The sequence below is a fragment of the Delphinus delphis genome, chromosome 19 (genome assembly GCF_949987515.2).
Source record: "Delphinus delphis chromosome 19, mDelDel1.2, whole genome shotgun sequence".
Taxonomy (NCBI): domain Eukaryota; kingdom Metazoa; phylum Chordata; class Mammalia; order Artiodactyla; family Delphinidae; genus Delphinus; species Delphinus delphis.
In genome coordinates, this window is record NC_082701.1 from 25,319,323 (window position 1) to 25,331,969 (window position 12,647).

The 12,647-nt window shown below is 39.9% G+C and overlaps 1 protein-coding gene across 4 annotated transcripts in view; it reads right to left on the reverse strand.

Moving 5' to 3' along the window:
- Window positions 1-12,647, reverse strand: part of SPAG9 (sperm associated antigen 9) — a 143,167-nt gene that overhangs the window by 71,617 nt on the left and 58,903 nt on the right. For all 4 annotated transcript variants that reach the window (XM_059998345.1, XM_059998344.1, XM_059998343.1 and 1 more), the window contains exon 3: window positions 2,679-2,749. In XM_059998345.1, coding sequence (XP_059854328.1) covers window positions 2,679-2,749 — 71 coding nt within the window. The remainder of the gene's footprint in view (window positions 1-2,678; window positions 2,750-12,647) is intronic.

Here is a 12,647-nt window from a genome sequence, read left to right on the forward strand (position 1 = left end):
CCATGTGTTTCATAACCTAAAAGCATTATTGAAAATTCAGGCAAGGGAATCAGACAGACCCAGGTTCAAATCCAGTCACATACTAGCATGGAATTTGGGACAAATCACTCCATCTTCTCTTTCTAAGCTTCAATCTGTAAAATGGGGGTGGATTATAAGAATTTACTCAGAGGATGAGATGAAAATGCATCTAAACAGTCCCTGATGTAAGACCAGGGTTCAAGTTTTTAGTGATTAATATAACAGTATGTATATTTCCTCCAATGCCCTCTTCAAGATATGTCTTCTTTCAAGCAAATTCAGTAATGTGTATAAAATTTTGAAGTTAATTAGAGAACAGTTATTCACATTACAAAAAGAGCCAGAGATTTCTCTTAAGCAGCAAACAATGCTTTTGATAAAAGTGCTTTTAAACAACTTTTTTGTAGCCTATAACAAAGGTTACCTTAGTTAGAAGTAACAGTGGAAAGATTAAGGTTAAATCCTTCAGACTTCCTTTCCCTGTAGGTTTTCAGAATTTACCTTTAAAGGACACCTAGTTCTTTAGCATTGGATAGCTATTTATAATTGCTAATTGAATTGTATTTCTAGTACAGCTGTATAAACACAGAAAAATGTGGGCTAGAATAGAAAAGACCCACATTTTAAAGCAGCCATATCTGTGTTATATAAACCTTCCTTGAGGCAGAACGAAATACAGAGAGCCTATCAGGGCAGAGGATAGAAGCTGCTTAGGACTAAGGGTGGGGACCCTATGAAAATGCTACATGTAAGATCTGCCTTGGTTACTAGAGAGACCCAAATCTCTGCCTTGGTATTTAGGATTTTCCTGAGATCTTTTCTTCTTCCTGGGCTGCCCTTCTCTGAAGGATCAGAAATAGAAAAATTATTATATCTTTTCAGTTGAAATTAAGATGTCAGGTTGCTTTTTCTGCTGGAACACATCTTCACTTTTGCTAAATACGTATATGAGAGAAAATATGAAATTTCACTTTACGATGATTTTTTTTCTAGACTGCATATTTTATACATATTTCAATTTAACAATCCTCAACTATTACAAAGGTTAAAACTTCAGTGAAAAAACAAAATGACTATTCATTATTCATCACTATCAACTATTTATGGCACATAAACCTACTCCCCCAAACATGCTTATAATTATCAGCATTGATAAGCACTACCAGTACAGGGCATTGTTCAGGCACTGAATTGAATGGTGTGAAAAGAACCAACAATAGACCTTTAACAATCAATTGTTCTTTAACAGTCTTAATATCTACCAAGTACCTGTCTTATTAAAATGTGGTTATTTTTTACATACTGAAAAGGCTGCTATGTAAGCTGTTCCTGTTTTTCAAGAGCTCTATGGTTCCAGCCCTCTGTGGCCAATCTTTTTCCTCCACCACTATATATCAATTCTGTGACACTTCATGCTTAGTGTGTGGTTATGTAAGTTAAAACAGTAATAATCAGGGCTTCCCTGGTGGCACAGTGGTTGGGAGTCCGCCTGCCGATGCAGGGGACACGGGTTTGTGCCCCGATCCGAGAAGATCCCACATGCCGCGGAGCGGCTGGGCCCGTGAGCCATGGCCGCTGAGCCTGCGCGTCCGGAGCCTGTGCTCCACAACGGGAGAGGCTACAGCAGTGGGAGGCCCGCGTACCGGAAAAAAAAACAAAAAACAAAAACAGTAATAATCAAACCTCACACGTCAGGAAGAAATTCCAACACCTCCCCAAGAAAGTGTTAAGAACACTAGTCTCCAAAGCAAATGAAACTGAGTGCGGTGGGGTTTTACATTCCTTAAAAGCAACAATATAGGCCCCTACCAGAGGCAGGATAAGAGATCACCCAAACTAGTGAAAGGAAAATGGAAGCTGAAGACTGGAACCATCTGTATCATGGGAAAGACTGGACTAGAAAGGGAAAGAGAGCAATTATTTTTTTCAGGTAACAGTGCATGCATCTATGAAAATTCTATTTATTTAGGTATGTGAACCCCAGAATGACCATGATACACAGCAACAATTTTCACATTAAGGAGATAGAAAGAAACAAAGGAAACATATAAAAGGCTGACAGAAAATCATAAAAAGAAGGTTAAAAAACCCTCAAGTACATTTTCTAAATTGCTTTGAAGAGATTATGTGCTAGAGTTGTTCATCTAAAATACTGAAATTTCATGCAGAAAACCTGTTTTAGAGTCATTTTAAGACATTATAATTTGTTTGTTATTTGTTATGAGCTTGATGCAAATAAGTCCTTTATACTGTATTATAAATGTAGAGACTCTGACCAACAATTTACCAATCCATCATTTCCCAACAGGTAACAAAACAAATTATATCTATTCTCTCATATTAGTACCACGTATACTTTTTATTATGCACACATTAAGTTTTTACTTAACCAGCCAAAGACACAAGTATTGGAACTGCCTTAATAATTACAATATTCTGTGTAACACTAATTCACCACATGAAAACTTAATGCCAGATAAAAGACATTAAAAGTCAACATTTGGTAACTAAGTACATGCTACATGAAATTTAAAGTCTTCTCAAAATAATCCCCAAGGATTATACTAGCTGATTTTCAAAGAGAAATTAAGACACATTTTCTAAGGTTAATTTCTGTATCTCAATATTAGCATGGTAAGAACAACCTAGAAACCCACCTCTGTGTGTCTTTGATGTAATGCATTATATTCCTTCTTCAGTTCTGCTTCTCTTTCTTCAAGTCTGCTAACTGAAATTAAGATACATACACTTAATCAAAACAAAATATAAGAAATTTACTTGAAAATTCTATCTTTAAAACTTGGAATGGGTTATCCATAATCCTTGATAACTTCAGGACTCATTGCTCCATATGAAATTCTTCACAAAGCTAGTGACCTCATTTCATCATCCTTAATAAAACTTTTGGAGAAGGAATAAACAGAATTTTTTAAAAAACTAAACATCTGATTGCTTCTCCTAATATGTATATGTTTATCAGGCCATCCCCCATATAAGTAGGTTTTTAACATGATATAGAATTACCTCTTGGAAAAACACTTTACAAATCTCCTCATAGAAGTTATAACCTGGGACTAGGGTCCAAATCATTGATTTCTAATATTATTCCAGCTCTTTTTCACTACTGAGCAGTATGTGAACACGTCACTATTTATAAGTACTTTCTCTACTTCAGGTCTTAATTTCAGGGGCTCATCTTCTTTTATTTAGCTCCCTCTGCTGATGGAGTTTGTGTGAGCCACTACGTGGCTCATGGAGCACAACTTTGATACTTTAAAAAAAAGTTTTTAAGATCCCAAGATATAGAATTTCAGAACAGGATTTCACAGGAGAGAATGGTATCAGAGAGGAGTGATTCTGAGAGAAGATGGAATCCAAGCAGGACCACGAAGAAATTACAGTACCCAAGATAGATAGTGATGACAGTAGAGCAGGCAGGCACTGTTATCACAGAGAACGGAACACAAAACCGTGGAGGTGGCAAGGAAGAGGGGAGACCAGCCAGCCTGGAGGAGCCCATACTGGCTAAGGAGCAGTGGGAGACAGTCTGCTGGGGAGAAGTAAAGCTGGTGCTAAAGGAGCTTGTCAAGTACTCATTTAAGTCTGTCTGAAAGCATGAGAGCAGTTGTAAATGGTCTCTTGGTATAAGGGTCAGCTAGCTATAAACATGCAAGGCTGTTTGTAAGTGACAGCCAGTGACTGTGCCAGCTGGCTGTAGAAGTAACTACTATGAACTGTAACAGCACATGCATGAATGTTTTCATATGCCTAATATTAACACACCAGACACCATATATCACATAACTTGTGCTGCCTGGTAAACTCATTTTTGGTTTGTGTAGCTTTCTTTGAATATATTGAAAATATACCATTAATTAGGAAACCTGTTGCTTTGACTTTTGATTTGTTTCTAATCAAGCCTATGTGTTGGCTCATTAAATTTGCAACAGTGAGTAAACACACTACAGTATCCATAGAGTCACACTTTATTGTGCCAGGCAAGGCTGAGGACATGGGCTGCTCATCTTATCTTGTGGTTGAAAGCAATAAAAAGCAAACCTATAAGGCAGCATACTGAAACCATAATAAATTTTAGTGCAGCTTCTGTGATTTTTATTTAAAAACAGGAAATCCAAGCAACTTACCAATTAAATTAATCTAAAAGCATAATCCTAAAGCTACTGAGTGAACTATAAGTATCTTTAATTGCTCATCTGTGTGAATCAAAATTTTCCTGGTATTGTGCAACCAAAACAAAAAAAGGCTGAGACTAAAATAAAATTCCAACTATCATCCATAACCCTCAATTTCAAATTTGTGCTCAACAGTAGAGCCCCCTTACTCTTGTCAACTAACTTGGTATAAATTCATAAGATAAATTTATATCACCATCACTACCACTACTACTAACAGCTAACATTATATAGTACTTGTTAGGTAACATGCACTGTCCTACGTACTTTATATTAACTAACTTGAGCCTGACATTAACCTTATGATGAAAGTTTAATACATTTCATTTTAGAGATAACGAAACTGAAGTAAATAGGGGTTAAGTAACTTGCCCAAATTCACAAAGCTAGTAAATGGCAAAACTACAATTCCTAATGGAAGAGACTAGATCCAGAATCAGCTTTTAATTACCATGGTATTCTGCCTCTCAAGAGATACTCTTTTAATTTGTTTTATATATTGGAGTCAACTTTAAAATTTCACTTTGGGGAAAAAAAGTATAGAGAGTACTCCTTTATTACTTGAAATAAAAACCCCTCTGTCTGGAAAGAACCTAATCACAGATACAACAAAACTCAAAGGTATCAAACTGCCAAGTAAAATATGTACCCAACTTTATTAATCATGATGAAATGCATATTAAGGCCCAAATGTGGGAATTCCCAGGTGGTCTAATGGTTAGAACTCTGTGCTCTCACTGCCGAGGGCCCGGGTTTGATCCCTGGTCGGGGAACTAAGATCCCATAAGCCAGGTGGCATGGCAAACAAACAAACAAAAAAGTAAAAAAACAAAATGCAACACTACTACATACTTGTCAGAATAGCTAAAATGAAAAACATTGTTGGTAAGGAACAAGTTCTGGTAAGGAACTTTTATACACTGCGGGTGGGAGTATAAATTGGTACACCCAATTTGAAAACTGGCAAGATTTAATAAAGTTAATATTTGCCAACCCTGTGACAAAACAAGTTCATTACTATGAAATATGTCTACGTGTCCACCAAAAGGCATTTAAGACAATACTCAAAGCAGCACTATTTGTGCCCCAACCTGGAATCAACCCAAATATCCACCAACAGCAAAATGGATAAATATTCATGCACTGGAATACTATATAATAATGAGAATGAGGAAATTATTGCTGTACAAAACATCATGGACAAATCTCACGAACAGGACATTGAGGAAAAGAAGCAGAAGCAAAAGAATACAAAGTTCATATACATACATAACTAATCTAAAACTAATCTAATGTGTTAGAAGTCAGGATAGTGGTTACCTTTGGGGAGGAGTTATGACCTGATGAATTTACTGTGTATACAGCCCAACCCCACCCCAGTCCAAACATAATGTGTACCCATTCACACAAGCACTTTCCTTGGCTTGAATACTCATCATTCTTTATGTTCTCCAAGAACTCCTATAAATTCAACATATAGCGCAGGATTTAAACAGACTATTCAGAACCGTAACAAATAAGCTATATTGATTCATCATAAAAATGTACAGGGAGATGAGGAAAAAATGTTACCAGATTGGAGAATTATAAAAAGAAATAGGGCTTCCCTGGTGGCGCAGTGGTTAAGAATCCGCCTGCCAATGCAGGGGACACTGGTTCAAGCCCTGGTCCAGGAAGATCCCACATGTCACGGAGCAACTAAGCCCATGTGCCACAACTACTGAGCCTGCACTCTACAGCCCGCGAGCCACAACTGCTAAGCCCGTGTGCTACAACTACTGAAGCCCGTGAACCTACAGCCCGTGCTCCACAAGAGAAGCCACCGCAACGGGAAGCCTGTGCACCGCAACAAAGAGTAGCTCCCACTCGCTGCAACTAGAGAAAGCCCGCGTGCAGCAACAAAGACCCAATGCAGCCAAAAAAATAATAATTTAAAAAAGAAAGAAAGAAAAAATGATTGCCATCATTGGAGGATAAATTGGAATTACTCTTTTGAAGGTCACATTGGTGATATGTATTAAAATAAGCAATGTGTATATCCTTTGACCCACTGTTACTATTCATTTGAAAAGGGCCTAGAACAGGACCTCACACACCTGTGTCTTTCAAATACAACAATTAAAGGTACCGTTAAAATGAATGCAGTATTGGGCTTCCCTGGTGGCGCAGTGGTCGAGAGTCCGCCTACCAATGCAGGGGACATGGGTTCGTGGCCCCGGTCCGGGAAGGTCCCACATGCGGCGGAGAGGCTGGGCCCGTGAGCCATGGCCGCTGAGCCTGCGCGTCCGGAGCCTGTGCTCCGCAAAGGGAGAGGCCACAACAGTGAGAGGCCCGTGTACCACACAAAATAAAATAAAAGTAAAAAGTAAAAAAAATAAAATGAATGCAGTATTATCATAAATGCTGACATGGGATGGTGCCTAGAACTTAATGGAAGGATGCTGAATGTTACTGCTATATCTGAAATTTAAAAATATAAAACAATGCATAGTATGATGTCACTAAGATGTCTACAAAGTCAAAACGAACTGATTTTCTCTCCCAAACCTGCTCTTTCCCATAATCTTCTTACTCAGGCAAAAATCTTGCAACTATCCTTTTGCTCTTCTCTTTTCCCACACTGCAATCCATCAGCAAATTCTGTCCAGTTTACCTTCAAAATAAATCTAGAATCTGACAACTTTTTTTTTTTTTTTTTGCGGTACGCGGGCCTCTCACTGTTGTGGCCTCTCCCGTTGCGGAGCACAGGCTCCAGACGCGCAGGCTCAGCAGCCATGGCTCACAGGCCCAGCCGCTCCGCGGCATGTGGGATCTTCCCAGACCGGGGCACAAACCCGTGTCCCCTGCATCGGCAGGCGTACTCTCAACCACTGTGCCACCAGGGAAGCCCTCTGACAACTTTTTACCACTTCTATCACTCCCACCTTGATATAAGACATCATCTCTTGCCTGGATTATTACAATTATCTCCTGACTAGTGTTTCTGCTCTAGTCTCTGCTCCCCTGTGTTTAAATGGTAACCTGGCTGGAGTCAGATAGTGACTGACTGCTCAAAACCCTTCAACAGCTTCCCGTGACAGAAAGAAAGAAAGGAAGGAGTGAGGGAGGGAGTCCTTACTCTGGCCTACAAGACCCTTCAGGATCAGATGTGTCAAGCCACACCACTTTTGTTCCCATGGAGAATTCTTGTCTCCCCACCCAACTGTTACAGACTGAATTGTCTCCGACCCAAATTCATATGTTGAACCCCTAACCAATGTAACTATGTTTGTAAACAGGGCTTTCAAAAGGTAATTAAGGGGAATTCCCTGGTGGTCCAGGGTTAGGACTTGCTCACTGCTGAAGCCTGGGTGCAATTCCTGGTCGGGGAACTAAGATCCCACAAGCTGCGCAGCACAGCCAAAAAAATAAATAAATAAAAATAAAATAAAAAGGTAATTAAGGTTAAATGAGATCATAAAGATAGGGTCCTAACTCAATAGGACTGGTATCTTTTTTTAAGAAAAGGAAATGATAACAGAGCTCTTTCTCCCCACACATGCACAGAGAAAAGGTCCTGTGAGAACACAGAGAGAAGGCGGCCATCTGCAACCCAGGGAGAGTGGTCTCAGAAGAAACCAAACCTGCCAGCACTTTCCAGCCTTTAGAACTGTGAGAAAATTAATTTCTGTAATTTAAGCCACCCAGTCTGTGGTATTTTGTTATGGCAGCCCTACAAGAACTATTGATAAATATCATTAAGTTAACCTTTGAGAGAAGCTTTTATACACAATGTTTATCAATTGACTTGGGACAGACAGCTGAGCTTGTAGCTCATAGAAACAGGTCCTGACTGACTTTATGGCAGCTTGCTAACCGACGCTGGTTTGTGTAGCTTTGTTGTAATGTACTACTTAATCGTAAGAATGTGGGAAAGACATAAAGCCCCAAAATACCACTAATTGCCGGAAATCTCCTACCATTTACCTAGATGAACATGATCATTGTTCAAACTGGCTACAAAACTAATAAATTTTTGTAGAAATCTACAAAAATTTCTTAAATTTCTATTAATCACTCTGTCCCCTTAAGCATTTTGTATTATTTCTATCGATAATTCCTTAATCCTCCATTCACAGCTTTTTAATCCATTAGACTTAACGTTCTACTTATTTCCATTTGGCATCATAGTCTTACTTTCACCTCAAAAATAAACTTGATAAACTATCAACCCATTCTCTAATCAACCATTTCATATATTTACTAATCTCATATAAATTATCTATATCTGTATTATTTCTTAGCAAGCCTGTATCATACAAGAAAGGGCATTTAACACATGCAAACCACATATGGTTACATGTGACTTGCCCCTGACTGTTATTTTTTTCAATAGATTTTATTTTTTAGAGCAGTTTATGGTTCACAGAAAAAATGAAAGTACAGTTTCCATACACCCCTGCCGCCACACACCCATATCTTCCCCCACTATCTACATCCCACACCAGTGTGGTACATATATTACAGTCAGTAAACCTACACTGACACATCATAATCACCCAAACACTAAAGTTTACATCAGGATTAACTCTTTGTGTTGAATATTCTATAGATTTGGACACATACATAATGACATGTATCCACCATTACAGTTTCATACAGAGTAGTTTCATTGCCTTAAAAATCCTCTGTTTGCCACATATTCATCCCTCCCTCCCTCCCTCATTCCCGCCCACTGTCCATTTTAACCATGGTAACACTTATCTTTTTACTGTCTCTATAGTTTTGCCTTTTTCAGATTGGCTTCTTTTACTCTGCCATATCTTTTTGAGGTTCTTCCCTGTGTTTTCAGGGCTTGATACATCACTGCTTTTAGCACTGAAAAATATTCCACTGTATGGATGCACCACAGTTTATTCCTGTTATTTTCATAAGTGCTACAGTCTTAAAACTAAAAGCCTGAAATGCTCATCATCTCATCTAAGCACTAAAGTTAATTTTCTTAATCTACAAATATTTTCAGTCAGTACTGCTGCATATTACAAACTTCTATGCTGACAGATGATTTCCATATTTTCACTGTTCTTAATACAAAATAAATCACAAGTACACTTAAATCAAGCTCTCTCTCAGCTTTCTGTATGAATACATGTTACCTATTACAGTATTCAACACAACTAATTTTATTTTTTAAGGCAGCAAAAGATCCAGGCTAAAAGTAGAACTGACAACACTGTACTTTACATCAGCCTATTAGTCTGATGCATCACTATTGTATTCTGATTTTCTCTCACCTGTAACTATGTTTTTAAGAATGTTCCACCCAAAAGCTGCAGAAACTGTGCACTCTCTTCAACTGCACATGAAACATTCTCCAGGATAGATCACGTGTTATGCCACAAAACAAGTCTCAGTAAACTTAAAAACACTGAAGTCGTATCAAGCCGCTTTTCCAACCACAGTGCTATGAGACTTGAAATCAACTACAAGAAAAAAACCACAAAAAATACAAACATGTGGAAGCTAAACAAATGCTACTAAGCAACCAATGGGTCAATGAAGAAATCAAAGAGGAAGTAATGAAAATGGAAACATAATATTCCAAGACCTGAAAATGGAAACATAACATTCCAAAATCTATGGGAGACAGCAAAAATAGTTCTAAGAGGGAAATTCAAGAAACAAGAAAAATCTCAAATAAACAATATAATCTTACACCTAAAGGAACTGGAAAAAGAAAAACAAAAACCAATGTGAAGAGAAAGAAGGAAATAATAAAGATTAGAGTGGTAATAGGGACCTTCAAGATGGCGGAGGAGTGAGACGTGGAGATCACCTTCCTCCCCACAAGTACATCTACATGTGGAACAACTCCTACAAAACACCTACTGAACGCTGGCAGAACACCTCAGATGTCCCCACGTCCCTGGGTAGGGCAAAAGAAAAAAAGGAAAAACAGAATAGGGACAAGACCTGCACCTCTGGGAAGGAACTGTGAAGGAGGAAAAGTTTCCACACACTAGGAAGCCACTTCATTGGCAGAGATGGGGGTGGGCGGGGGGAAGCTTTGGAACCACGGAGGAGAGCGCAGCAAAAGGGGTGCAGAGGGCAAAGCGGAGAGATTCCCGCAAAAGGGATCAGAGCTGACCAGCATTCACTAGCCTCAGAGACTTGTTTGCTCACTCGCCAGGGCGGCTGGGAGCTGAGGCTACGGCTTCGGAGGTCAGATCCCAGGGAGAGGACTGCGGTTGGCTACGTGAACACAGCCTGAAAGGGGCTAGTGCGCCACAGCTAGCAGGGAGGGAGTCCGGGAAAAAGTCTGGAACTGCCTAAGAAGCAAGAGACCACTGTTTGGGGTGCGTGAGGAGAGGGGATTCAGAGCACCACCTAAACAAGCTCCAGAGATGGGCGCAAGACGCGGCTATGAGCTCGGACACCAGAGATGGGCATGAACTGCTAAGGCTGCTGCTGCAGCCACCAAGAAGCCTGTGTATAAGCACAGGTCACTATCCACACCTCCCCTCCTGGGAGCCTGTGTTGTCCGCCATGCCAGGGTCCCATGATCCACAGACAACTTCCCCAGGAGAACACACACCGTGCCTCAGGCTGGTGCAACGTCATGCCGTCCTCTGCCGCCACAGGCTCGCCCCGCATTCCATACCTCTCCCTCCCCAGAGCCTGAGTGAGCCAGAGCCCCCTAATCCGCTGCTCCTTTAACCCCGTCCTGTCTGGGCAGGGAACAGATGCCCTCTGGCGACCTACACACAGAGGCGGGGCCAAATCCAAAGCTGAACCCCAAGAGCTGTGTGAACAAATAAGAGAAACGGAAATTTCTCCCAAAAGCCTCAGGAGCAGCGGATTAAATCTCCACAATCAACTTGATGTACCTGCATCTGTGGAATACATGAATAGACAACGAATCAACCCAACAGTGAGGCGGTGGACTTTGGGAGCAAGGATATATATTTTTTTTTTTTTACTTTTTCTCTTTTTGTGTGTATGTGTATGCTTCTTTGTGTGATTTTGTCTGTATAGCTTTGCTTTTACCATTTGTCCTAGGGTTCTGTCTGTCCGTTTTGTTTGTTTGATTTTTCTTTTCTTACTTTTTAATATTTTTTACTTTTAAGAATTATGTTTTATTTTATTCCATTTAAGTTTTTTCTTTCTTTTTTTATCCCTCTTCTTCTGAGCCATGTGACTGACAGGGTCTTGGTGCTCCGGCAGGGTGTCAGGCCTGTGCCTCTGAGGTGGGAGAGCCGAGATCAGGACATTGGTCCACCAGAGACCTCCCAGCTCCACGTAATATCAAATGGCGAAAGCTCTCCCACAGATCTCCATCTCGACGTTAAGACCAACCTCCACTCAACAACCAGCAAGGTACAGTGCTGGACACCCTATGCCAAACAACTAAGCAAGACAGGAACACACCACCACCCATTAGCAGAGAGGCTGCCTAAAATCATAATAAGTTCACAGACACCCCAAAACACACCACTGGACACGGTCCTGCTCACCAGAAAGACAAGGTCCAGCCTCATCCAGCAGAAAACAGGCACCAGTACCCTCAACCAGGAAGCCTACACAACTCACTGAACCAACATTTCGCACTGGGGGCAGACACCAAAGAAAGCAATGGGAACTACGAACCTGCAGCCTGCAAAAATGAGACCCCAAACAAAGTAAGTTAAGCAAAATGGGAAGACAGAGAAATACACAGCAGATGAAGCATCAAGGTAAAAAAACCCCACCAGACCAAACAAATGAAGAGGAAACAGGCAGTCTGCCTGAAAAAGAATTCAGAGTAATGATAGTAAAGATGATCCAAAATCTTGGAAATAGAATAGAGAAAATACAAGAAAAGTTTAACAAGGACCTAGAAGAACTAAAGAGCAAACAAACAATGATGAACAACACAATAAATGAAATTAAAAATTCTCTAGAAGGAATCAATAGCAGAATAACTGAGGCAGAAGAATGGATAAGTGACCTGTAAGATAAAATAGTGGAAATAACTACCACAGAGCAGCATAAAGAAAAAAGAATGAAAAGAATAGAGGACAGTCTCAGAGACCTCTGGGACAACATTAAATGCACCAACACTCGAATTATAGGGGTCCCAGAAGAAGAAGAGAAAAAAAAAAGGGACTGAGAAAATATTTGAAGAGATTATAGTTGAAAACTTCCCTTACATGGGAAAGGAAATAGTCAATCAACTCCAGAAAGCACACAGAGTCCCATACAGGATAAATCCAAGGAGAAACACACCAAGATACATATTAATCAAACTATCAAAAATTAAATACAAAGAAAAAATATTAAAAGCAGCATGGGAAAAGCAACAAATAACATACAAGGGAATCCCCATAAGGTTAACAGCTGATCTTTCAACAGAAACTCTGCAAGCCAGAAGGGAGTGGCAGCACATATTTGAAGTGAAGAAAGGGAAAAACTGAC